Below are 27017 nucleotides of genomic sequence, written 5' to 3'. Positions count from 1 at the left end.
TATAGGTAAGCAAGGAGCATCCTGAAACCAGGGGCATATACTCAGGCTGTTAAAGAGCATTTCTGTCACAGAAACAGTTGAGGATCATCAGTGGGTATGAGACAGGGATAAGTACCACAACATTTTTTCAACCGTAAGAATGAGATTTACCTTTAGTTTTATGCCCTCACTCAAAGGACCATGCTCAACCTCTCATTTTCACCACATGACTACAGCTAATACCAAGCACCTCAAACCTAGCATCGGGGCCTATGGTTAGTCATACGTGAATTGTACTTATGTAATTATATGGGTTTGACTGTTGAGATTTTTCACCAGTAGTCTCAAATACACAAATAGGCAAATGATCTACTAAACACTGCATTTCCAAAAGCTGTGGAATGTCCCACATCTGGCAGATTGAGCTGAGATTTAGAAGGATGATGCAAAAAATTATCTGTAAAACATTAAATCCCCTCCTCTGTGCCCATCTGTTACAGGGCAATACAAATCCACCATCACTCATGCTCTTTTCTTTCCTTTGGAGCTGGGGTACTTATACTGAAGACAGGGGCCATCCCTACCTTTTCACATCTTGCAAATAGTAGAATAAACTTCCCATTTTAAGATCTTGCATGCAGTTTGCAAAAAGTCTCCCAGCCCATGGTTTGCAGTCAAATCCATGGCTCTGAAGAAATCATATTTCCCTACAGAGAGCAAGAGAACTAGAGAAGTGTTTTTGGGGCTCCCATAATCCTGGCAAGCCTGAGCTCTCTAAAGAGCCAGCACAGATTTGCTACCGCTCCCCAGCTGTTTATTTTGAGCCTTCATTTCCACCACTGTGAAGCAAAGGTCAGCTCAAGAGCTCACAGCAAGCACCTTGAAACTGGCTGAAAAGAAACCCTGGAGCCAAGGAGAGTGCATGCTGCAACTGTTCCACAAAGAGATTTTCACATTACACACATGAGAATCCTGACCAAACATGAATGTTCATATAATTACAAATTACTAAGTAATTTCTCTGTTTTCACACCTGAATCAGCAAGAACACTAGAGGCACATGCCCCCCCATGACTGATCTCAAACACAGATTAGCTCCTGGTCAGAGCAGGTCCTCTTGGAGGGCTGGTGGAGAGTGTGAATTCACCCACAGCAGAAAAGCCCAAAGTTACTCATGCAATAGCTTGGAAAATCTGGTGGTAATTTTGAAGCCAACATGGCCCAGGAGACTGTCAGCAGGAGCAGCAGCAGTCTGCTGGCAGAGGACAGAAAACAGAGAAACAAAAGCTAGAGAAGGAGCCTGAATTCACTGTTCAAGGGCCAGGAACCATGGGAGACAAGATGAACTCTTGAATTTCCAGAGATTAGAGAACTGTTCACAACAAGCTACACCATATTCTGCCTTTAAACTGGTACAAGCCTTCTGTGATGTCCTGGATGTCAAAAAACCTATTTCAACTTACCTATAAACAGATGTTAGCTCATGCTATAACTGTGATTCAGTCAGCCCCATACTAAATCCTGGCAGCACTGGGCCATAGTGACTGTGACAGAATACATGCTTGCAGTTTCCAATTGCTGGGTTTTGTTATGCACCATAAAAAGCAAGAAATCACAAAAACCATCAAGACTGATGGATCTGAAGAGAAAAGAGTTGCAAAATTTCTCCAGTCGCTGGGAACGTAGAGGAGAGCTGCAGCATGCAAGACTGAATACTTGATGCTTCAAACTTCAACAGAACTTTTGTTTAATATGTCAGCTGGAGTATAATAAAGGACACATGATTTCCCCAATACAGTGCGGGGAGAGCAAAGGAAAACATCCCTTTTCCTCAGGAACACATCGAACATATTTCCCCACCACGGATCTACCCTGCTCCAGATAGTTCCTATCTGCACTCAAAAGTTACAAGTGGCCAAAACATTCCCAGAGCTTGATAAAAATCAAAGTCAAGTGTTTTCAACAAAATCCTCTTTGTTACCACATTCTGACTACTTGGCTACTGGAACTGCAAACCTGTTCAGAGAGATGCCTTAACAATGAAGTATCATTTAAAATGCATTTGCAGCTGTGCATATTTCACTTCAGTCACATTGTTGTGAATTATACCTCAGCGTGTCCTTGCAGAAAAGGGGTGGGCTGTCAGGGGGATGGGAAGGAGGAAAGAAAAGAAAGGAATTTCTACTGAACAAAAGAGCTCCAAGAAACTGATACAACTTTGCTAGAAGCCATTCCCAGCCCACTCAACATTTTTGATTGTATACAGACATACCAAAATCCCAACAAGGGGCATTTTTCCCAGCTAAAATATGAACCATCAGCAAATCTGACCACCACCACAGAGAAACAGGACAACGTAGTGGAAGCAAAGAAACACAGAGCAAAACCATCTGAACGGTTGTCCTAAACAGAGAACTACCTTTGAGAGCTCACCGTGGTGGCAGCCTCGCACAAACTCCTGCCCAGCATCCAGCACACTGCTAGTCAAAGCAGGATGCCTGCGGAGTTACTTGCTTTAGTGCCAGAGTCATTTACACAGCGCTGAAAAGCACACAAGATGCAAAGCACTTCTCCCCCCGCCTCCCTAGAAGCCCTGTGAAGAACCGTATGGCTTTACTAATATTCACCAGATAGTTTTACCGTGACCCATTCTACAGGGAAGTGTGTGCTGACTCCAAGTCCGCTGAGAAGCCAAGCGCTACATATTGCTTTCGCAGCTCAAAACCACAACAGTGGCTTGTGGCAATGCTGAGAGAAGCCAGGGGAGAAATAAATACCGCAAGAACACAGGAGGCAGTACACAGCTGGGACTTTGGTGAGGTCAGGCTAAACCTACTCACAACCCAGCTCTGGACCAGAGCCTGTACTCAAGCACCTGGGTGCAACAGGTTTTTTGATCCAGAGATCCCCTTGAATGTTAGTGCTGTACAAAGGCAGAAACACTAGGAGCCAGGTTACTTGGACCTGCAGGAGAGCAATGCTGCAAAGCAAACTAAAGCATCCAAACACAGACAAGGTGTCGCAGCGCTCTCAAAACTAGCCGGCTGCAACAAGGCTTTTACCACCCTGTACCAGGTTAACTTCAATAAGTAGTTCCTGCGCCTTGCCCCGGCACAGCCACCAATCCCCCACAAGGTTTCAACAGTTCATCTACTGGCCATGCTGTTTCTTCATCCTCTTCAGGCCAGTCCACCCTGCTTCTTGCCTCTGCTGCATCCAGATTCTTTCTCAGGCTCCTCTTCCAGCCAGGCTCTCCTCATCCAGGCCCTGTGCTTCTCCCAGGGCCTCTCCTTATCTCTCCTACATTCGGGGCGCTCTGTCTTCTCCCTCTGCTCCCTCCAGGTCTCTCTTCATCCAGTGCTCCTCTTCCATACCCCTTAGAGCTATTTAACTACTTAGCAGGAACCAGCCACAGCTGCACCTTATCCACATCAGCCAGCCCACCGCCCCTGAAGCCAGCCCACAGCTGTATATTATCAATGTTAATTAACCTGCCCTCATTCCTCTATAATTCCTCTACAACAAGGCAGATGCATCTTCAACACATGGTACCATCGGCATCTATGCAAGGGCATCAAGAAGAGTGGAGCACTTTGCACTCAACATGTGCACAGCAAGGGACCAGCACTTAGAAAGCTGGCCTTGAATGCAGGTGCAGCAGGAACATAAACAGAACCACTTAGCACTGCCAGGCTGCATGTACATTTAGGTTACGATCCTGGAACAAGGAAACAATTGAACGAACAGCAAAAGCTTATTATAAATGGTTTTCTAAGGACACTCAGCAGGACCTGTCATTTACATATCAGAAAAACAGGAGCATGCTGACCAAAGGCTGAATTGAGAAAATCCACCTCTGAAATCCCTTCTCCCTGGAAAAAACACTACCTGCTTGCTTGAGCTAAGCACTGGCCAAGGCTTCTGATCCTCCAGCACATCCCCATGGGCCAAGGGTAAAGAATCACCAGAATTTTGTCTCAGTGAGCAGCTTTACACTTGAGGGGCTACATGCTACATGTTGGGAGGAAAAAAAATCCTCTGATCTGCTTTGGTATCTGCAAGCAGCTGTCTCAGATCCTCACTGGGACTGAACATGAGCAGGCAAAGCTCATCCAAGTACCTGGAGACACTTAAAGTCTATTTGTGAGGCAAGGACAAAGCCTGCATTAATGGTCTTCAACTCTATTAAGCAAAATAAAGCAGAATCCTGACAGAAAGAAGACACAGATCCCGCCAGCCTGAAAGAGAAATTGGAGCACCTTAAATTCTGGCACGCTCTCAGGCACAGCACAGGGAAGAGGTAGAAGAGCAAATAAAAGGGAGTTCAGCCCCTAGCAAGCCACTAGCAACATGAAATATATATGATACAGTTCTTGCAGTTCTCAGCTTTCCTTGCAAATCCTTCATTTTAAGGCAGTGGGTGCAACTTGATCGGGAAAGCAGCATATCATCTTTCTACCAGGTAGAAAGCATGCAGGTATATTTTCATGAAAGGAAAGGGGACATTTTGGAAGGATCCTTTTGACACTGAAAACTGCCCTCCCAAGAGGAAGAGACCACAGAGGATGGCTGCAGGACAGGCCCAAGGACCTCTGAACAGACCCTGCAAACTGTACATCAGCAGGCAGATGGAAGGGTGGAAAGGGCCATGGGAGGAGAGCAGGATTAGAATTATGGTAAGTGATACTCTAACAATAGCTTTCTTTTAAGAAGGAAGCTCTTCCTGCTGTAGTTAATCTATTTAGTCTGAATATAAATTTATACACTGGGGAAGGACCGGATGAAGGACTGGTAACTCCTCAGTCAGCTAAAACCAACCATTTTAAAGCTCCTGCAATACCTACCAAGTAACGTGGACCATGGCAGAGGGGGAATTGTTGCACGCCCTAAGCTGCTGTCAGGGGTTGTTCAGTGGAGCTGCTCCAGCCTTTGCAAGGGCTAGGTGACCTAGGAAGGTCTTTTTCAGCCACGTTTTCTATTTTCATCATTTCTCCCCACCCCAAGAGGTCATGCAGATGAAAACACCAATTTAACTAATGCCAGATGGGAGGTAAGTTAAGCCATATGAATCTTTGCTTATTATGTAATTACCTTCGTGCCTTGTAGAAACATGGAAATGCTTACAGTCACTGGCTGAATATTTTGTACATAAACAAACATTTCTAGGCTGTTATTATTTTAGAGAAATTAAGCCCACATGGTTTTGACCAACTACTCCATCACCACGTGGCACATTTATGAAAAAAACAAGCTTAATTTTGAAGCTACGCCAGGAGGTTGCAGACATCAGTCTCCCCCAGCAGCCCAAGATAATACTTATCAAATGGGCTCATCAGCTCACTGTTATAGACTTACTGAGTAGAAACTTAAGATTATTTGTACTCAGTGTTAAATACACCAAATTATTTTCTGCAGAACTCAAGGTCATTTAATTTACTTTCAACAAGTCCCAACACATTAAAGAAAACAGCACTGAGGCGGTTCAAGCTTATTTTGTTACTGAACCAGAGCAGTATGGCAATAGACAGTTTCAGCACCAAACACATTGAACCATGTGCCAGAACATCCAGAGGGCACTTACGTAAAAATCTATAGGGAAACTTCACGTGTACAGGTGAAAGCAGCACTGAGAAATTGTTACAGATACAGCTCTGCAATTCATGCTCTTACTATAAAGTCATTAGCAATTAAAGATCCTGTGCACGGATGCAGAGTTCTGAATGAAGCCAGTTGTATTTGTAGGTGTCCCATTAGAAACCAGGAGCACATGTTAGAATTTGCATAAGAATCGGTGTGAAAGATTCAATTACATCCCCAACAATCTCCAGTAGCTTTGGTTACACTGTCAATTATTCAAGTTAGAAAGCGCCTGTCTGACAATCTCCTTGCAAAAAGTCTAGCTCCCAAAACCTTCCCACCAGAGAGCTCCCCTTACAGCCCAAATGAAGGAAAGACCACCTCCACCCCAACCATCTCTTCCCCTTGACCTACTCCGTAGCTCTGAGCTGGAGAACACACACAAAACTGTGGACCACCCAGGGCTTCTAGCATGCAGCTAAAACACAAGCCTCTAAACAAGGGGCTGGACTTCTCCTCTCACAGTCACTAAGAGTCATTTCTCCAGCCTAAAGAGAAGGTCTGCTAAATTAGAAATGTGGTGCATGCACTGGAAGCACGCAGAACCACTTACTGCTTCCACTTCATGACTTTACAGCAGCAGCAGCACTAGATTAAATGGGCTACCCGGTTTGTCCTCATCCCCACACTCTGCCTGCACAACCATTTGGACCATCACACAGCAAAGCACAGCAGAGAACCGGTCCGACTAAAACCCAACCCACCTCCTCACCTCCACCCTCCAAATCCTGCCCTGGTCTGCTTTACCATGTGAACTCTCAAGCGCTTGCACTGGCACAAGGCAGAAGGTGCTGGCAGACAGCAGCTTAAGCAGGTAGGTTGCAAAGAACCACCAGACCCATCAGCCTTAAAGGAGCTGGCAAAAGCTGGCTATAACCTTACCTGAAGAGCACACAGCTCCACGTACATCTGAGAAAGAGTTCTTCAGTGACCGAGCTATTGGAGCTTTGCTGTAACAGGCAGGGGACTGGTAAATGCATGTGTCTTACATCCACAACTACCCACTGCACAGATGGAACATTAAAAAGATACAAGAGCACTGATGCTGGCTCCCCATGGCCGGGAAATGGGTAACTAAGTTGCTCTGCTGTGAATGGTAATGTCCGTGTCCCCGTTACAAACCACAGAGTTCACATGATTGAGGCAGCAGTGAAATCAGGACACGTGTGACAAGGTGAAATAAAGACTGCACACGTATCTGATGAACTGGAAAGTTTGCAGCATTATCTTGAGATTAGACCCCACGTTACAGACACTCATTTTCAGAGCAGCCCCTCCAGAGGCAGTCAAATCTAGCTCTGGCACAGCCTCCAGCTGAAGTGTGCTCTCCCTGAAGAAACTCAAGACTGAGTGACCTCAAATGATCCTGCTATATTTGTAAAAACATGTGCGAGGAGATGTCCTCCAACAGCCCTACGACTTTCATGGGCTTAGGAAAGGCAGAGCACTTCTTGTCAAGATTCCTGCCTGAACAGGGTTAAGAGTTACGCTGCCAGACCAGCTCCCTAAAAGACGAGAGGTATCAGCCTCTCCAGCGTGAAAAACAGGGCTGCCCTTTTGAAAACACAGACCGAGACCCACAATCCCAGAGCCAAATACATCCAAAGAGAAGCCATGCCTCCAGCAGGTCCAACAGAACCTCACAAACTATTCACAGACTGACATTTTAAGCTGGTACAAAGCCCCCCAGACTCTCAGTTCTCCAGTTTCAGGATGCACTGCAAAAACAGTAGGTAGACAGCAAACTCTCTGCGGTAAAGAGAAGGCTGTGCTCCTCTGCAGCTGGCCCTCAGCAGCTTCCAGGACCGCTGTGAGACCTGGTGGTGCACCAGTTGGAAAAAGTAGCATAATATATGGAAAGGAAGGCTTGGCTGGGAATGGCCTCAGACATCCTAATCGTGGAACTGCACCCATACATAAACTGATAGGAGACCACACTGCTGTGTGAAAGGGCAGCCTGGTCCACCTTGACTGTGAGGTCCCACTTCTGATCTAAGCCACCTACTAGACTTCCTTCCCCCCGCCCCCCCTGCATTAGGACAAAGCAGGTGGGCTGAGCACTGCAAATTGTTTCTCATCCAGAAGCAGCAGTATGGCTGTGCAGGTTCCTCTCATGGTATGCCCTGATAAGCAGCTGCAAGAAAGGGAATTGCACTGGTTTAAAAATCCTGCAATAGCTGTTTCATGATAAGTCATTGTCAAGTTACAATCTCACCGCTTTAAAGAGAACTCCCAACAGACCAATGTGCTCTGAAGGCGCAGCCACCATCAGTTCTGAACGAACAATGTGCCTCAGCCTTCGCAGTTGTCCCCTCTGGCCAACGGCTGCTGCATGCTCCTGCATATAAGCCTAGCTGACTGCAGGAGCATGTCACCAGCTTGCCACAATGGCACAGTCACGGCACAGGGCAGCGCAGCCGGGTCCCTCGGCAGAGAATTCCCCCTGCAACCCACCGCAGCAGGAGCCAGGACATGTTGGGGATCACTCACACAGGACACGGCAGACGTGACACTTGTGGACCTCTGCCTGGTTCTCAGAAGCTGGGGTCTATCTGCATTAACCACATTCCCCAGGCAGAGATTGTGCTCTCAGCAGAAAGGGGATACAGACTTCTATAGACTATATATAGATAAGGCTTCCTAAGAATCTCTCGACAGGGGTTATTCTCTGCTCTATATCTAGATCTGGCCTAGTGCCTGTTGAGAAACATGTATTGGACAGGCACATGTGCAAACTGCAGCTCATTTTGGTCATTAATGAGTGCCCTGCACGAGAAACCCTTGAAACACAGGCCAGAACCATGTCAGGAGCTCTGTGGTTTTCCCATGTCTCCATTTGCAGCCCTCCATGCGTCTCCCTGCAGAGGTGAAGACCCCTTTAGAAATCTCTCTCCTGCACATGATATTTACTTACCAGCAGCGAGAAACACCTCCCAGCCCTCACACTTTGTAGCTTTGTAGAAAAATAAAGAGCAGGAAAGGATTTTTATAGTCAAGCTTAAAGCAAAGGGGTCTGATGAAAGGAGACAGTGTCTTTCTTCAGGAGATTTTTAGCAGCAAAACAAAGTGCTTTGCTCATCAGTGAAAACATGTTTCACCTCACCCTGCACACAGGCACGCACTTGATTCCTCCCCCACCTTTACACCCTCACATCTTCAAACCAGCACTTCTCTCCAGCCCCAGCAACACACACTGAAAAAAAACCCATCCTGGATTGCCATGTTTGTTCCTTTTTACAACGAAAGAAAACTACCTCCCCAAGGCCCAGGAGGACCTGCAAGCTGTGCAGGTTTTGGTTAAACAACAGTGTTCCCCCTTCTCTACTCCCTTCCACTAACCTCCCACAAGCTCCAGAGCACCCGACTGCCAAAAAGGTGAATGAGACAGAGAGGGGAGTTGGTTTATCTTCCGACCAAACAAGACCTTGAGGGGGAAAGTCCCACACATCTTAAAGCACTGGGGAAAAGGTGGTAAACTACCATTTCCCAGCAACAGCAAAGCGATCACATTTATTTATTTAACTTTAGTACAATTAGGATGAATCACTGCGGGAAACAGGGCGAGTTTTGATCAAAACTGCCCAGTGTCCGGGTGCTCTTCCCTGCCCAAATGACACCAAATAACACACACTGTCCTTGGGGGCATTTCCCAGCACGTTCAAACATCTGAGACAAACAGTTAGCTCTCCAAACCAGTACAGAGACCGCACAGCACACACTGTGCACAACATCAAAGTTGATATTTTATGCTAATCTGCCTGCTTACAGGAGAACAAATGCTATTTTCCTTGACAACTCTTCTGAAATAAGATCTGAGCAACCATGCAGATTTCAAACTCTTTTGAAATATCAGTAAAACAAACACTCAGTTTCAGTTTTCAGTGCAAAATCTCCCCCAAGAACGGCCACTTGGCAGTTCAGGCAGACAGCAACTTCCACCCAGCCTGCAGGAGCTGCACCCAAAACACAGGTGCTGCAAAGGTGCAGTAGGCGCCATGCACCACCCCAAGCCAGGCAACCAGCAGCACCCTTTCTGGCTTGCAGACCTCAGCTCTAGTTTACATGCATGAGAGCCTCCACAAAGCAAACCTCACAGCACGCAAGCTGCTCTGATCTTTATTTTTGCTACACACTTTAAAAATTACAATGCTTTCCCACTGGAGCAGGGGAGGTCCAACACCGGCACTTGAGCTCCTGATCAAGAACAGTTACAGCCCTGCAAGAAACAGCACTGGAAGCCAGACTGCCCTGCAGACTTGCAGCTGCCAGATGAAAAGAAACAGTCGGGCTGCCTCAGAAGTAAGGCACAGCTCATACCAAGTGACAGCCATGCAAAGCGCTGCAGGAAAGGCTGAAGCGGTTCTAGAGGAGGAAACGGGTTCCGGACTCCAGCATGCAACCAGAGAGCCCATGCATCTACTTTTCCAAACACATGGAGCTCATGTCCTCCTCCTTCCCCCAGACTCGGGCTCACCAGGCAGATCTGCAGACCCTCTACTACAGTTGCACTGATCCAAGGACAGGGCCTACATGTGCAGTAGTCACCAACCACCCTCATTTTTGAGGAATCCCTGCTCCAGAGCTACTGGCTGCAGCATGCCCATCAGAGCCGTCTAGGCAATTCATTGTTTTAAACAAACGAGTGATTAGCCAGGATCTACTCTCTCCTTGTGAAGCTGGCTGCATGCCCTGCAAGCCTCCACGTCGCTGTACAGTACCATAATCCAATTAAACCTCACCATGAGAGGAGCTTCACGCTATCACATTCAATTAGGCAGTTAAGCCTCTTATAATCTGCACATTAGGATCCATCCGGGCTAACACTCCCCAGCACTGTTTGGGAGGTGGCACTCTTCGACCAAGCAAAGACACACATCTGCCACATCTGGAGCCACAGGAGAACCATACAGCTTAGGAAATTCATCTGGCTGGATTACAGGGAGGTAGAAGCACAGGAAAAATAAAATACAGTATCCAGTTCCTGCCCGCTCACAGTTACATGCTCTCTGAGCCTCCCTGCTCCCCAACTTCCCGCAGAAATGGGGCAGTTCTGAAGGAGCACAAGGGGCCCAGAGGAATTTCACTCTCTTAATAAGTTAACGGAAAGGCGAAGGCTAATGGAGGACCTGGCAATAAGGAGTCGTTTGGCAGCCAGCCACCAATTCCATAGGAAACACCCTCCCGAAAAGGTCACCATAACGGTGGCAAAATTTGGCCCAAAAGAATTAGAAAAAGCTGCCAAGATGTGACGCAAATAAAGCCAGCGAGCAGGCCAGCTTCCTGCGCAAGGCCAAAACATGAAGTGCTCTTGGAAAAAGAAAGATTAAGGGTTGCAAGGAACATAATGGCCTCTTGTAACAGCTGAGTTGTTGCTTTTCTTTTCTTGGCAGTAAAGAGGGATGTTTTGTTGCTGGTTGATTAATCTATTATGCAAATCATTTCATAGCTAATTTGATACAGCCACAAGCTTGCCACAGAAATCACCTGCCTGCTCAGAGCTGATGAAAGGTGGAGTATCAATGGCTCCATTCGATAGAGCTTTTATTTCCTGGACAAGCAGCTGCAGGTTGCCTCCGGCCATGCAGGGCTGCCAGAGCACAGGCCAGACTGCCAGGGAACACGAGGGGAAGGTCCCTTGGGCACCTTCACTCGGTGGAAGGCAAGAAGGCCCTTCGGAAGAGCAGCCCTTTCCTTCCTTCCTTCCTGGAAGGCAAGGAAGCAGCGCCCTTCTGCAACGGGCAAGTGCAAAACATCCAGATGAACACCATGTACAATCCCATCCAATATCCTTTTGCTAGCAACTTTGAGATTTTAAGAGTTTTGCAGAACTGTTCTTGACACGCACAAGCTTCACCTTACATCAGCTGTAAGGTGAAGCTTACATGATGTAAAAGATGTAATAGGTCTAACTGGATGTTTGATCCCAACAAACCACTCGGCTTCTAGACAGAACATTTTTTCCACTGAATACAAGAGTCCAAATTACATTCAATAGTATCATACAAAGTGACAAACTTAGTAACTGCTGCAATAGGATTTACATGGGGAGCACTAAGGGATCATCTGATCTTGCCGAAAATAATGTCATTTCAGTCTTGATCTCTTCCACAAAACTAAGGAGGAGAAACAGGATCTCCTGGCTCTAAGAATAAAGGGGTTGGTTTAAGCCACTGCACTTTACTCCAAGCATTTCACCTCCATCGCTCATTTGTGGATGCTTTCCTTCATGCATCTCAAATGTTCAACAACACCTTAATGGTGGGGTTTTTTTAAAGCCTGTCCTGTGCACTCATTTGTATTCAATTTCCTTCAGTGGTAAAATGTTAGACATTCCATGCTATTCAAAGTCAAAACAAAGCCTCCAAATAAGCACTTCTGAAACGTACCTAGTCATCTGAGTAATTAGACATTTTTCTAGTTCCAAATGTACTGAAAATCTACAGTCAGCTCCCAATGAACGTGCCAGCAGTTATCCTAACAAACAAGAGTTCTCTCCTAAATGATAGCATACCAGTAGATCAGGAGGTGAAGATACATTTAAGTTAACATCTCCCCCTATTTGAATTAATCAGCATTTTTAATTATGTAGCATCACCTGATCATAATTATTATTCTAGCAATCTGTCTACCTTTCTGCCGATATGGCACATAGTTGCCATTGCTGAAGCCAGGCCAGGACACGCTCTCACTGGCCCAGAGAAGTTCCCGTCCCCAGTGTAGGCACACATCCTTCATACCAAGGGGCAAAGGCTCTCCCTCCCAAGCACATCTGCAGCAAACTCTCACAGAGAACAGCCAGCCGTGGACTTGACGCAGGTCACAACCCCCTCAGCCGGAGTCTGGGAAAGGGAATTAACACCACACAGAGGTGCAAACATGCAGATTGCTGCAGTGGCTCCATGCCCCAGCAGTCCTCACTGCATCCCCCCTGATCACACACCCATGCCATTACCTTTACGTGGTCGCAGACCTCTTTGCAAACCACTGCAACTCATTAACTGACAGGCAGCAAGATACATCAGAGGAAGAAGATAGGAGCTGGCACAGGGAGCGGAGCCCTGGGGCATGGGCAAACTGTTAGGATCCACTTGGCTGCTGTGAATCCACAGCCTCACTCCAATGAGTTCCCACTGCCCCTGGGGACGTCCGCACCAGGGCTGGTGTGAAAGTTCACAGGCTTCGAGGCCATCCCACAGCACGCTGAGCAGTAACATCCCTGCACCAGCAACCTCCTGTTCAAGTCCAGGGGATGTGTGTGGACTCCCTTCATGTTTCCTCAACCAGCAGGCAAGCTACAGAGGCAAGCCAACATGTGCAATACTCAGGCAGTGCCCAGTAAACAACCTCAGATCCCCAGCACTGTCTTTTCCTTGGTCTATCCACAGGCTTCCTTTGTATCTCCATGGGACACCAGGCCCACTCCCACCCCATATGCGGTTTGCTCTGAATACACTCCACTTTACAGTTCAAAGCTTTGCAGGAACTTTTTCAAGGATGTGACAAGGCAGTAGCGTAAAATGAAACCCATTCTGAATGGGAGCACTGACTCTCACCTTCTCTTGCTCCAGCAGACCCCCTTCCAAAAAAACTTTGCCCCCAAAACCGCTCTTTCTCTAGACAGCCTCCTCATGGTGCTGCCTCCTCATGAGGCTCCTTCAGGATGGGATGGCACTACATCCTGCCATTCAGGCCCACAGCTTCATCAAGAGATTGGAAAGAAGAAAATAAAAATAATCCACAGAATAATTCTTACTTTTCAGTGTGAGGAAACTGAGGGAAAAAGTGTTGATTCTCTCACAGACATGCAGCAGAAAGGTCACTCTCAGTTTTTACAGGTGGTAGGGAGAACTTTATGTAATGTAACGTTCCTCAAAGGAAAACATTTCAATGCACAGAAGAAACAGCAGAAAAAGGTAGGCATCTCTCCCTTCTGGTATGTAGCGGTTACGCCCAGATAGTAAGGCAGTTTGAGTCACGTTTCTGGGATGACTAAAAGAAAGTACTTGCATTTCAGGACTATGGTCAAAACCCTCAGGAGCTACATGTGCTGAAGAAAGGAATCAGACAATCATTTCTGCAAATGGCAGAAGAGAAAGGGAAACCAGCACCAGTGCAGAACACCACCGAACCTTGTGTTTCACTCAAAACACACAATGGCAGAACAAGGCTATGACTCCTCACTATTACTCTTCCTAAGTTTAGACACAGCCTTTTCACACAAGGAAACTCCATGGACGCACCAAGGCAGCCTTCCAGATTTTACTGACACCCCACCCAAGCCAAATGGGCTCTCAGTAAATCACCCGCCAAAGAAGAGTTGCGTGGAAGAGCAGTGCTTTAGGGATCTCCCTCCCACAGCCCAGTTCTCAGCCATCATCTGGGAAGCACACACCACCTCTGCATGAGGCCCTCCACCTCAACACCCACCCACACAACATGGGGCAATGCAGGCACAGCCCGCTCCAGGCACCGCTTCCACCCAGCCCCTCTTGCTCCAGCTCACTGCAGCAGAAACAGCTTAGAAATGGGGTAAGATTTATTGTACCAAAGAGAAAAGGGAAGGAAACAACACTCCTTCCCCAAACACATGCCCCTTTTCCATGAATCCTCTGCCTTTCTGCCAAGTTCAAGCCTTCTCAACTAGGAAGGCCTGTCCTGTTCAACAGAAACCCCAAGGGGAACTTGTGGAAACGTCAGGAGAGCCCAAGACAGTTCCACAGTACTCGACCACACACCATGGCCCACTCTCCTCCACATCCTCCTTTCATGTCCCAACAGATCTCTGCTTGAACAACAAACTCGTTTTGAATATTGTTTTCCCCACAGAACACTTTTCATCGCAGTCTCTCTCGCTTTAACACAAAGAATCTTAAATGCTGCTGTGCCACAGGAAAAATCGTTACAATAACTTAAAATACAGAAGCAGTAGTATGACTTAAAGGTTTTCAAACTCCTGCGTTCTCTGACAGAGGTTTGTGGCAGAGCCTGTAATGAAATGCAAAACATTGACCCAGTCACAAGACACGATGTTAAATGATTAGAAACAGAACTGAGCGTCCAGGCTCTGCCCCCCATCCCCCCCCACTGCTGCTACAGAATTCAGTGTTTGCCCAGCACATGCAGCATAGCACACACCTCACCATGCTAGCAGGCTAACACCGCTGCAGAAGCCGCAACCTCGGCTGCTCCTGACTTCACTTCAAATTAAGTAAAAACACTTGGCAGCCACAGCTACAGCTGCAGGTCTGCCATACGCTGCACCCCGTGCGCAGCCCCCGCACGCTTGCCCAGCCCATGTGGGGCAGCCTGCGTCCAGGGGGGCTCTGGCAAGACCTGCTAATTTGGTCAGCAGCAGCAGATGCGGCAGCTGCATGTCTGCTTATTCCCCACCCCGGCTCTACGAGAAAAGGGCAGCCAGGAACGGCAAGCAAAGGCGACAGCAACAACAGGGCTGAAACCAGAGGGACCCACTGCTACACACAAACTCCCTCGTACAAAAGCTTATGTTCCTAGAAGGTCCCAATTGCCCCAGTTCTCCCATCGATGCCTCAGGCCCCACAGCATGCAATCAGTGCTTTCACCATCCCTTGCTTCAGTAATTCCAAAACTTCCCTCTTCAAGCCCCAGTTCTGCCCCACCTGCCCAGATACCCATGTGTCCTTTGCATCACCAGATTCCTGCAGGCACCTCGACCAGCTGCCTGCAATCTGCTGCCCACCACAGTTCAAGCACCCAGGCCCCAGCCTAAATGCCGAGTCCTGTGCAGATGCACCCCATCCCTTACCACATCAAGGCAGGGCCAGTGTCCTTACACTGCATTTTCTGGTCATCTACAGATCTGCAAACGAGCAAGCTAGTTGTGAGCACATTTTCAGATCTGCAACTATCAGCACAAATGGTAATGCAGAACTAAAAGTCCTTGACAGCGATGGACATTTGTTTTTTTATTTCAGTTTAATAGCCACTGTTACCAGGTTGGATGAGATGGGAACCCAACTGCCTTCCTGTAGTCAAGGGTGCAATGGAGAGAACAGTTTTCAAAACAGCGTTACAAGAGGGGCCTCCGTGTCCTCTGTACACCACCAGGGTCAATGTGAATCGCACTGGAACCTGCTGCAAAAATTCCAAGTGCACCAACTGCCCTCCAGCTTCTCCCATGAAGGCAACTCCTTCCCCAGCAAAAGGTTTCCTTGAAGAGGGGCACATTCCCCTCGGTGCTAGTCCCCTTCCAAGACCTCCCGCTGCGGAGAAGGAAGGCTAAGCAACACACAAGTGGAGAAAGTCGCTGCCCGACAGAACTCCAAAGCGCTCTCAGCACAGATAAGACCATCTGCACCTGCAGGACTCGGGTTCTCCTCTGCCCCACACTATCTTCCTGCCCACAACGTCAAAGCCCTACGACTGTGGGTAACGTGTAAGCTAAGATAGTTACTAGCCCCACAGCAAGCCGCTAGCCCTACAAGACAGGGGCATGGCCATCAAGTCCAACCTGCTATCTGGATGGCGCAGAAGACGGAGGGATTTGGGGGGGTTGTAAAGCTTGCAAAGCCTTACATTCCTGTGAGGTCAGCCCGATGGCTCTGTTCCCTTTTTCCTCACTTGCTGCATTCCCATTAAAAAGAAAAGAGAAAGAGGAGCTCTTCAAAGATTCATCTTCAGCACGTTTAAATCCTCAGAGGCGTTCTGTTAAAGCCAGACTTGAAAAGCACAAATTTTATAAAAATTAAAAGGGATCCCTCCCATGTGGGCTAAAAAAAGCACAGGCAGGGATCTCACCCGCGCGTTTATAGGCACCCAAATGCACACCAGAGGCGGGGAAAGATTCGAGCCTGGGAGCGGGTGAAACGCCAGCTGGAGAGAAACCGGCGCCCACCCGGGCAGCCGGGAGCGGGGCATTTACCAGGCCAAGGCACGTTAACGGGACAGCCCACAGGGAACGGGGGGGCTCGGGGGGCACAACCCGGGCCGGGAAGGGCCCCCAAACCCGACCGCCGACACCCCCTCCCCCCAGGTTATTTTGGGGAGGGGCGGCACTCTCCCACCGTGAGGTGACTCCCTCGCAGGGCTGACAGAGGACAGCAGCTTAAGCTCCCCCCCCTCCTTTTTTAGGGCTGGGGGGTCCCTGCACCCTCCCCACCCCAGAGCCCCCCGGAGGGGTCGGGGGAATCCTGCCCACCGCTGTGTAACGGGGAAGGGTGGGACACCCGAAAGCGGAGGGAAGGGACCCTCATACTGAGGGAAGGACCGCAAAGCTGTAGGGGAAAGCGGGATCGAGAGAGCAGCCCCCGGGGCCTCGCGGCTGGGCGGTGGTCTCCCACCGCCGGAGGCCCGCATCCAGCGGCGATGCGCCGGGGGCTGCCCGCTGGAGGGGAGCGGTCCGCCCGCCGTTACCTGGGGACGCAGCTAGGGCTGGAGCCGTCGATCTCCCAAGTGGCGAAGAGGTTCATAGGCACGGGCCGCCCCAGGGCCCCGGCACCGCCCGGGAAGCTGAGGCGGCTCCGTTCTGCCGCCGCCGCCATGGCTGCCGGCCTGGCGCGCGCCCACCGGGCCGCCGCCGCTGCCGCCTGCGCCACCGCCCCGCCCCGGCGGGGGGAGTGTCACGTGCGGGGGGGCGGGGCTCCGAGGGGCGGGCCTCAAGTGCCTCCCGGGAGGGTCTCTCGATGGGGCGGAGCCATTGGCTAGGGAGGGGATGGGGGCGTGGCTTTAAAGTGCGGGCGTGGTTTTCCGAGGGGGCGGGGCTCCAGTGGGGAGGGGGCGCGGTGCTGCGGAGGGGGCGCGGCCAGGATGGCAGCGTGCTGGTGCCTGGTTCCGGCAGCTCTCCGGCCCCCAGCCGCGGCCCCCTAGCGGCGGGGCCCTGTTGCCGGCCGGGCGGTTTCCTCGTAGCGCGGCCGGAAGCGCCTGTGCGGGCGGTGTCGGCGGTGGACCGGATGTTGCGGCAGCGGCTTCCGGCTGGCTCCGTGGCAGGGGCAGGCGGCGGGCGCGGGGCTGAGCGGCGGCGGGCCGGCCGCGGAGATGGTGCTGCTCACGATGATCGCCCGCGTGGCGGACGGGCTCCCCCTGGCCGCCTCCATGCAGGAGGACGAGCAGGTGGGGCGGCGCAGGGGCGGGGGGCGCGGGCGGTGGGTCCGGCCCGCTGTGTTCGGGAGGAGCGGGCGGGGGCGGCCTAGCCGGACCCTCGCAGCCCCTGCTCGCGTGCCGGGCCGCTCTTGCCCAAGCGTGTCCCGCCCGGTGGTCGCGGGTGGGAGGCGGCGAGCCGCTTCTGCGCTGTGGGGCTATTGCTCTCCCTCGGGCTGAGCTCGGGACCCCCCGGAGCCTCCCCGCCTGCGGGCGGGCGGTACGTCTCCGGTGGCAGCCGCCCCCAACAGTCTGTCCTCCCTTCTCAGTCGGGCCGCGATCTGCAGCAGTACCAGAGCCAAGCGAAGCAGCTGTTCCGCAAGCTGAACGAGCAGTCCCCCACGAGGTGTACTCTCGAGGCAGGAGCCATGGCTTTCCAGTGAGTACCTCTGGGCATGATGGGGGAACTGGCTTGTGATGGCACTTCTGGCTCAGGGTGAGGGTTTGTGAGAGCCTGCGCTGCCCAAGAGATGGCGAGTTATTCAACTGTCTGTCCTGCCAGCTGAAGTGTACAATAGCTGCTTGAAGGGGAGAGTGTGTGAGTTATTTCTTGGCCCTGCTGTCCAGCACTTGTTTCTCAGCCAGTTTCACAGTTCTGTCTTTGCTGAAGACGATGTGTGTTCTGTTCCCTTTAAGGTTTTTCTGTTTGTTTGCACCCTGTAAGGTACCTACAGTGCATCTTCTGTACCTTACGTGTCTTGTTTTGTCTTTAGAAAGAGATGTCTTTTGTAAAAACAGTCTTAGCAGTGCCCCATGAGCTTCTCTTGCGCAAGACTTTGGCGTGTGTATCCCGTGGGAGTGTAGCTTTCAGTGTGTTAAAAGCACATGGAACGTTTTTGATTTATTTCTTTCTTATTATTTCCTTACTATCTGATAAACTTTTTTCTTTCAACTTGTAGATTCAGTTTTATTGTTGCTAAATGCATTGGATGTGTTTAATTCATTTCCTAAACTGTTTGGAAACTGTCAACTTAAAAGCATTTCTGTCTTTCTACAGTAGTACATTAACAAGGGAACATGAATATAAAATAATGAAAATTTACAGAGCGTGCAGGTCAGACATCTGTCATCCCTAATGAATAGCAAGGGAACTGGAAAGGCAAGTAAATGGAGGAAGGACTGACAGTCAATGAAAGGCAGGAGAGCATACTTATGTTTGAGAAAGTAAATGCTTCTTTACATGACATGTAATTACCTAACAGGATAATACTTGAGAACTTAATCAAGCCCAAGATCTTGTCAAGAATCAGAACTATGCTATTAGCAGGAATAATTGTTAGAAGTCTCTGTGATCAGCTGCCACGTGAGATTGCTGAGGCACAGTTGTGCAGGTTTGCCAGCAATGGACCAAGATTTCCCGCACTTGGCACCGCTTCTGCCATGCTGCCAGCAGCGAGTTTCCTCTCAGTTCCCAAGCCCTGGTGACCAGGTGCGTGTTTATGGGTGGGTGCACGGGAGATGCAGTTTGGATGCAAGGCAAGATTGCCTTTAGGTCTCTGTTTCTATAACAAGGGCCCTTGAGCAATTATCCTGCCCTGTCCCTTTCTTCAGAGATTCAGCGACATGAAAAGACAGGAACGGGAGTTTTTTGTAAGGGCAGTCTTTGGCAAAAGCCATGAGGTTTTCAGAGCAGCTTTTCTTGTGCTTGGCTTACATATGATGACTGCAACAAGATTTTTTTTTATGTCTGCTCTCTTGGCTTCTGGTTGCCTTTGATAGGGAGTCATAGTGGTCTGAGGATGGCCCTGATTTAAATAGACTGGCCATCCCTATCTCCTGTCGGGTTTGGGTGTGGTTGTCAGAGTTAACTGCAAAGTGCTGCTCTGCATAGTCTTCTTTTTAGTAATTAAAACTCTGTAATTTAAAAAAATCCCTCGCTTTAAATGTTGCCGTGGCACTGCATGGGTGTAGCTCTGACTCTCAGTGAAGCCTTGGGAAAGAGCCTGTATGGATCCTAGTAAGTCCTTTGCTGTGTTGCTTCCATGACATGAGCAGAGCAATGTCTGGGAAGGCTGTGCCGCTTGCAGTGCCCAGGAAATCCAAGCCTCTTAACAGTGCCTGTAATGTCACCACTGACGAGGTGGGAGGGCTTGGGCAAGCTCATATTTTGACACAGCTGTTAAAGAAACAGCCAGGGCACCTGGCTGGCAGGTAGGCAGGGCAAGGAGGGTTCCTCCTTCTGTGTTGAGTTCCCTGAACAGGTTCCACAGGCAATTGACAGCTGCTGCTGCAAAGCACTCAACGGCTGCCTCCTGTAAGGTGGAAAATTAAGGCAAGGGCTTGCATGAAAAGAATACTTTCCAATCAAAAAATGTTATGAAACGTGTGATAATGGTACAGGAAAGGGAGGAAACGGGGGAGTTTGAGATTTAGTGTAAAGTAGTGGTGGCTGATGACCATGCTGTTCATTAATGCAGCACACCATTTTTTTTTCTGTCAAATCAGAGCTCTGACTGCTGAGGGCAGCACAAACCAGGGTAGAGCACTTTGTGGTGCGGGAATTAGAAGTGTTGCTAAGGGTATTGCTGAACTTGCTGAGGTGGTATTGAACGTTTTTAGCTTGATCAATTCAGAGAAGAGCCTAGTCTTGCTGAAATGTGAAGCTTAAACTATGACCACTGAGGTGATTTCTGTCAAATGTAATGTGTAGGCTTTGGCACCAAAAGCTGTGTCACCCTTGCAGCTGCAGCACTTGGCGTACGCGGCTGTGCAGGTACGGGAGCAGCGATGCAGTCTGCTGTGCTGTCAGTCAGCAGGTGACCTTTGGCTGCTGAATGGCTGAAGTAGCTCATACCTGTCATGTTGAAAACAACCCTTGGCCTTTGCTACTGTTACCAGGGTAAAGCTTTTTTCTCTGAAAACGTTCAAGGTAATCGTAAGAAACTTACTGGCTGTAGTTGGTGCGCAGAAATCTGGAGTACAGAAGTTAGCAGTGGCAGGTAGCATTGCCTGTCCCTTGTGTGTGTACAGTGCAGAGCAGACGGCAACTGGGTGCTGCGCTGATGCTTGGAGGCACACACATAGCGTGAAACTGAGAAGCCCAGCTGTGTCGGAACTCTGCTCTGAGGTTGAACTGCGGCTGACAAATTGTCTGGATCTGGGACAGGATGGGGTGTGCTTGCTCTCTGTGATGCTGACAGGTCAACTTTAAATCCAACGTGTCTCATGTCACATCGTGGGAAGAGCAGGTGGGAGATACAGCTGAAGAGCTCCAGGCAGGACCTGCTGGCCTGAGCAGAGATAACAGGGCCGTACCGGCGGGACATGCTCCTCAGGCTGCTCTCATCTTGGAGGTGCTGCTCTGGCTCTGAGGCAGTACTATCAGAATTCCTATCTGATACAAGTTTCTCTTATCTCAAAAGATTTTTCTCAGGTCTTGCTGTTCATGACAGTGACTAAATCAAGCTCCAGGTGATGATTTGTGGCAACTCCAGGCTGTCAAGCAGGTCTCCAAGGGTAAAGGGAAGAACAAAGGCATGATATACTGTAGGATTAGTCTTACACGCTGATGTTGCCCAAGCTGAGGGACATAAAAAGGAATAAAAGTATGGGCTCGTGGGGACGTGCTTGTGGAATGGATTACAGTGATTGGAGTTTCTGGCTTCTGGTTGAGGTGGATGAGTTGTTACTTGAAGGTTGGCAGTATTTGCACACAGAGCATATAGGGGCAGGAGAAATGGACCTGTTGAGTATCTGGAAAAACAGTGGGGAGGGGAAGGAAATAGTTTTGTAAGCCTGATGTGCCTATTAACAAAATTTTAAGCTACTTATTTAACTACGGTGCACTCGTAACTGGGTCAATTCTTTAATACGCTGTTAATCTTCATGCTAACTAGACTGCTACATAATGGCATTATGCAGAAAGTCAAAGGAAGGTAACATACACCCTGAATAATACCGATAAACATTCAGAAGTGTATGCAGGGCTATGTACCATCTCTACTCTCTTGGTTTCAGTGGAAATAGTGTTGCCTTTTTTTTTCTGTTGGCTTAAATAAGGAGGCAAACACAGCTGGGAATGCGCAGCAGCGGACTTTGTAGGCATTGTAGCAAAGCTTAAATAATCACAAGGTTGGTTCTATCTTATCCCTTATTTCAGTAGGCTTTTTAGCTGAATTGTAATGAAAAGCCCCTAGTCCCAGTGCTGATGGAGGCACTGGGGCTCACACTGAAACAAGGTCAACACTAACCTCTGTGGACCAGTAAGAATTAGATGAGGATGGGGGTGGTGGGAGGAGAAGAGCAGCCCTTCACATTCAGCTGCAGGACAAACCAAAGAGCATTACACAGCAGCGTGCTTCAGCGCAGGTTTTGGAGCTCCTAACATTTGCAGCCAAAGAACTGGTAGCACAGCCATGCTCACCTATGGCAGTCCTGCAGGGGAGGTCACCAGAACCTGTCTAGCACTAATATCATTCCCCAGCTGCCTTTGAGGTCGTGTGTGGGTAGTGAGACACCCCACCAACAGGCTGCTGTTGGAGGGGAAGGGGGTACCCAGCCCTCCAAAATGGAAAGCAGGAGGTGGCAGTCACCAACTGGCTTTTTAGCGTGCTGAGACCAAATTCTTCTGCATCCCCTAATCTCAGGGCAGAGCTTTCTTTTCGTGGGCCTCAGGTTCTTGGCTGTGCTGCGTTGTCTTAGAGCTGTGCTGGCCACCTTCCCCTCTATTCTGCTGGCAGACTTGTTGTGCTCCCCTATTCCTGACTGCAGGAGGGAGGGAGAGTGTCCTCTCATTTTTTTACTCCAAAATTATAATCATTTTGTTGCTGGTATTTTGGTAAGCTAATGATATTCACAGGCCAACTTTTGTCCCAGTGAAGTCAAAGTTCAGGGCTGTTGGCATGGGTATAGGGTCTGAGGCTACAAGAAAATTTCTTTTAGGTAAAGAAAAATAAGCCATCACTTTGTCAGAGGGTTTACACCTGATCCAGACACAGCAGACTTGAAGTCCCTGTACCCAGTTTTCATTGCCTCATAGGAATAAAGGTATGCAGGGTGGTGTTTGATGGGGTAGGTTCAGGACTAAGAGATTAATGCTCTTTTCTGCTGTTCTTTTAGCTACATCATTGAGAAAGGTGTTTGTTACCTGGTCCTGTGTGAAGCTGCATTCCCCAAGAAACTGGCCTTTGCGTATCTGGAAGACTTGCATTCAGAGTTTGATGAGCAGCATGGCAAGAAGGTGCCGACGGTCTCCAGGCCCTATTCCTTCATTGAATTTGGTGAGGTTCCTCTTGCTGTGGCTAGCTAGGAAACTTGTAACTGGGGGGGAGCGGCAGCCACAGGGTCCTCTCCAGCCTGGTCTGTGGAATTGACAGTTCAACCTCTTCTTGGCCCTAGGGAAGTGGGTGTTTTGAGCAAGAGAATAGGGCAGTGGTGGGGAAAAAGTAAATGTCCTTTGATTCAGATTTCCTGCTTTAAGTCTCTTGTCCTTGCTCCAGTGAATATATTTGCGTGTAGTCTGCTGGCTGTCTCAGCAATACTCCCACTCCTCCAGCAGCCAGGCTGCTCTGTGTTGGGTGGGATTCCCTCTGATAGCCCCCTCTTGTTCCAGACACCTACATCCAGAAAACCAAGAAGCTCTACATTGATAGCCGCGCGAGGAGGAACCTGGGCTCCATCAATACAGAGCTGCAAGATGTGCAGAGGATTATGGTGGCCAACATCGAGGAAGTCTTACAGCGAGGAGAGGCACTTTCAGGTACAGGGAATGGCCGGTGGTTGGCATAGGGTTCCTTGTCCCCTCGGTCGGCTTTGTGGGTGGAGCATACTGGAGGGAAGGGCTTGCTCATCCCTGAGCTTCCTGAGAAAAGCGATGAACTCAGTAGGTGTTTTGGTTGGGTGGGTTGCATCCTGAAGCACCTGGCAGGTGCTGGTGCTTCTTTTGGGCGAGACCAGCATCTCACTGGCATGGGTGGCTTTCATCCCAGCAGGACAAGCACTAGAGCACTGCACATGGGCACAGGCCAAGCTGCCTTGTGAAACTACTGCGCTTCCAGCTGCTTCAGAGAAACTTGTACAGTTAATGTAACATTTGGGGAACACCTGGTTGGGTCGATCTTGATTAACTTTGCTCGCCTTTCCCTTTAACAGCTCTTGATTCCAAGGCCAACAACTTGTCCAGTTTGTCCAAGAAGTACCGCCAGGATGCGAAGTATCTGAACATGCGTTCCACTTACGCCAAGCTTGCGGCCGTAGCTGTGTTTTTTATCATGTTGATCGTTTATGTGAGATTCTGGTGGCTGTGAGCCGGTTGCAGTCACGGAAGAGGGAAAGCCGGTAGCCTGGCAGGTGTATTTGTGCAGGACACTGTTCATGGGGGATGTGCATTAGAATCCACACAGGACCATCACCTATATGGGACTGTCCTGAAATTGTTAGGTGACGCCTGACTACTATATCTCTTTGTGAAGCCTAACAATAGGTGTAAAGGCTTGTTGACTACAGGCTTTTCCTCTGAGGCAGTTTGCACTGGCTACTGCAGAGTTTGGCCCCCCACGCCCCCGCCCCCCCTACCCGGGGGCGCACTCTGGGAGCTCTAAGTCAGTGCAGTTTAGCATAATCACATTGTACGTCCTCCTGTTGAGTAGCTCTAGTGGGAACTGGACTCTAATGAACATTCCTTGTGTTGGCAATGTTTGCTTTTTTAGAATCTGGGTCTGCAGTTATGTTTTGTTTTTTTTTTTTTTTTAAGAGAAGACTCCCCTGTTTGATGGCAAATACTGCACTGTACATATAATAGCTTTCACTTCTGTCAGAATAGCTATTGTTGAGTTGTTTTCTGTGTCTGACATCTTGGCTTGTTACACTTTAAATTGCTTTAGGAAGAAATGGATGTTAAATTATGCCTTAAGATACATTCTGTCTAGTACTAGGAGGGGCAATGAAAGGCTTCTATATTGCTGATTCCTACAAAATTAAACTACAGGTTTGTAAGTGTCCACTTTCCCTCTCCAGACAGCTGTGTATGACGGTATGTTTCCATTTGAACAGGGTGTGTAATTCAATGCTGTTGGAGTGGGCACAGCGCAGACTATGTTAGCAGTCTGTGTTTTTCCCTTCTATCTGCAGATTCACTACATTATTTCCTTCCTTTTTATAACTGTGCTTTCCTTACAAAATGTATCAAAACTGCCAGCATTTCATCTCTGATGCTTGTTTTCTTTCTCCCTCTTTCCCTCACCCAAAACAACCAAAAAACCAAAACTCTGAATGTTGTTGTGAAGAAAAGGTAGTGTTTCCTTCAAGAACACTTTAACTTTACATGAAGGATTCAAAAGGATAAAATAGTGGAATCCATTGGAAACACCACCTTTTTTTTTTTTGCTGTGGTCACCCTCTCCCTACCTCACTTGGGAAGTTGAAACTGTAGGTGAAGAAAAATTCATTATGGGGCAATAGTATATAGCTTCTTTCTTATGGGCCAATCTATATATTTCCAGTGTAATGTGATTTTTTTTTTTTTTTTAAAAAAAATTGTTTTGGTCCACCTGTGCTAAGAATAATGTTTTACCAGTCAGCTTTTGTTTTTATTTAAAGAAAAAAAGAAAAAAGAAACCCCACAGCTCAGGCACTCTTCTGCACTCACGTGCCTGCTGTTTGGTAGGAAGCAGGCAGTGTCACAGAAGGAAGTTTCAGGACTCCTCAGCACCTTTTGCAAGCACATAATCTTGTGTAGTTCTGCAAGTATAAACTGTGACCTGGAAATGTTTCCTGCCACAGGGTAGGAAACAAAGAGCCGTTGTCCTGTCTGGGAGGACTCCCCAGCTTGGCACCACGTTGGGCTGGCAGGGGAGCAGTTAGTGTTCATCCACCAAAAGCGTAGCAAATCTGATCTGCCATGTAGTCTAAAACTCTCTGGTTTCTGCATGATGCCTCCAAGTGTTACTATGTAGAATGCTTTATTATTATCATTATTGTTATTTTTAATCTTTTTAAGTGGTGTCCCTAACAGGTGAATATCCCAGTGATGTAGGTCTGTGTCATGTAGGTGCCAAAAGGTGAGCAGGCACCAACTATATGTGGATTGTTGTGATTGAGGGGAGTGACGTTTCTGCAGCAAAGGGCAGCTCAGTGAGCAGTTGCCTCCTGCAGCCCCAGTGTCAGCAGTGAAATAAACGCTTCTGAGAAATCCCCTCTGAAGCGTGGAGTTTCCAGCGTCTTGCTTTTGTGCTCTCAAAGGATGCTTGCTTTGCTTCCAGGGACACAAGAGGGTAAAGGCCCGACAGCTGAAGCCACCTGGGATAAGGGCTTGTTTTTGGAGGCAGAGCTAGTTGAGAAATATGATCTTGGCCGTTTTCTGGCAGAGAGGCTGTACTGTGGTTATAGCAGCGATCTCTTCCATTGCCAGTGTGTGTCTCTGCCCGCAGGACGCGGGCAGGCAGCCTCCTCGGCCTGGGCAGATTTTTTTGTGGGGGCAGTTCTGTTGTGATGCTTTTCACATGGGGGACGGAACAAACTGGGAGCAGGGTACGTGCCCCCCATGGTGTGTGTCAGTTTTAACAGGGCACGCCACTGCAAATGCCACTTTCCTAAAGGGGAAGGCAAGGAAGACTCTCCCGCAGGCCAGCACGGGGCTCCAGGGAGCACTTGATAAGTAGATCCCTTGGTGAGTTCAAAGTACAGGATCCCTTTTCCTCCCTTGCGTGGGGCAGAGGTGCTGCTGGTGCTCTGTGCGAGGGAGGTATGGGGCTGGGTTTTGTTTTGCTGGGGGCTGCCTGCGCCTCCCGAGCAGCCAGGTGTGAGGCTTGTTGTTCCCATCCTGCTGCGTGGGGCAGAGGGGAGGAGAAGCCATTGCTGGTTTTGCCCTGCGTTACCTGACAGCTTGCTCGGGCTGGGCTGGTTGAGCACCTGTGGGCTCAGGGACGTGGCTCCCTGCCCTGGTGGGCGCAGGGTGCAGCCCCACAGAGCAGGGGTGACCGTAGCTGTTGGGTTGCTGCTGGCTCAGGATGGTGCTGGCAGAGGTCCAGAGCTGGCCCGGGAGCCACTGCCTGCAGATGGCAGTACCCGCACGGAGCTGATGCACAGTGCAGCGTGGTGCCCAGGGCTGGGGAGGCAAAGGGGGGCTCCTCCCGAGGGCACCCCGACCTCCTCCCAATGCCCTGGCTCCCCCAAAGACCCACAGCCTCGCTGGGCCTGGGCTGCTGCAGCGTGAAGCCAGGAATCTGCCTGCAAGGGCTCCGGGACTGTGCTGCACAAGCCTGTGCTGCCTGGCCTCATCCTGTCGCACAGCTGGGGTGCTGTGACCAAGCTGGATGGTGATGCCTCCCAGCAGGGACCTTGCCTGAGTC

General features: G+C 49.3%; 2 protein-coding genes across 13 annotated transcripts in view; one reads left to right on the top strand and one right to left on the bottom strand.

Moving 5' to 3' along the window:
- PACS2 (phosphofurin acidic cluster sorting protein 2) overlaps positions 1–17206 on the bottom strand; it is an 83472-nt gene extending 66266 nt beyond the window's left edge. For 8 of the 12 annotated variants that reach the window (XM_055724540.1, XM_055724542.1, XM_055724541.1 and 5 more), the window contains exon 1: positions 17008–17206. In XM_055724540.1, the coding sequence (XP_055580515.1) occupies positions 17008–17135 (128 nt within the window). In that variant the 5' untranslated portion in view covers positions 17136–17206. Of the gene's footprint in view, positions 1–16170; positions 16314–17007 lie in introns of all 12 variants that reach the window. The other 4 variants (XM_055724546.1, XM_055724547.1, XM_055724549.1 and 1 more) reach the window with 3 other exon arrangements.
- A 337-nt stretch (positions 17207–17543) lies between these two features.
- Positions 17544–25867, top strand: SEC22B (SEC22 homolog B, vesicle trafficking protein). The gene is made up of 5 exons (XM_055724992.1): positions 17544–17703; positions 18000–18109; positions 22789–22949; positions 23282–23428; positions 23821–25867. Exons 1-5 carry the CDS (start codon positions 17629–17631, stop codon positions 23973–23975), a joined length of 648 nt encoding a protein of 215 aa, XP_055580967.1. The 5' UTR covers positions 17544–17628; the 3' UTR covers positions 23976–25867.
- The last annotated feature ends 1150 nt before the right edge of the window (positions 25868–27017 follow it).

The sequence above is a fragment of the Falco cherrug genome, chromosome 12, assembly GCF_023634085.1.
Source record: "Falco cherrug isolate bFalChe1 chromosome 12, bFalChe1.pri, whole genome shotgun sequence".
NCBI lineage: Eukaryota > Metazoa > Chordata > Aves > Falconiformes > Falconidae > Falco > Falco cherrug.
This window is presented reverse-complemented; position numbering and strand designations above follow the sequence as displayed.

What these genes read in the sequence shown, in the direction of transcription:
- SEC22B (XM_055724992.1), top strand. Translation starts at nt 17,629, where the DNA reads ATGGTGCTGCTCACGATGATCGCCCGCGTGGCGGACGGGCTCCCCCTG. An exon ending in CCATGCAGGAGGACGAGCAG is followed by an intron (nt 17,704 to 17,999) that starts GTGGGGCGGCGC and finishes CTCCCTTCTCAG; the next exon opens with TCGGGCCGCGATCTGCAGCA. An exon ending in GCGAGGAGAGGCACTTTCAG is followed by an intron (nt 23,429 to 23,820) that starts GTACAGGGAATG and finishes TCCCTTTAACAG; the next exon opens with CTCTTGATTCCAAGGCCAAC.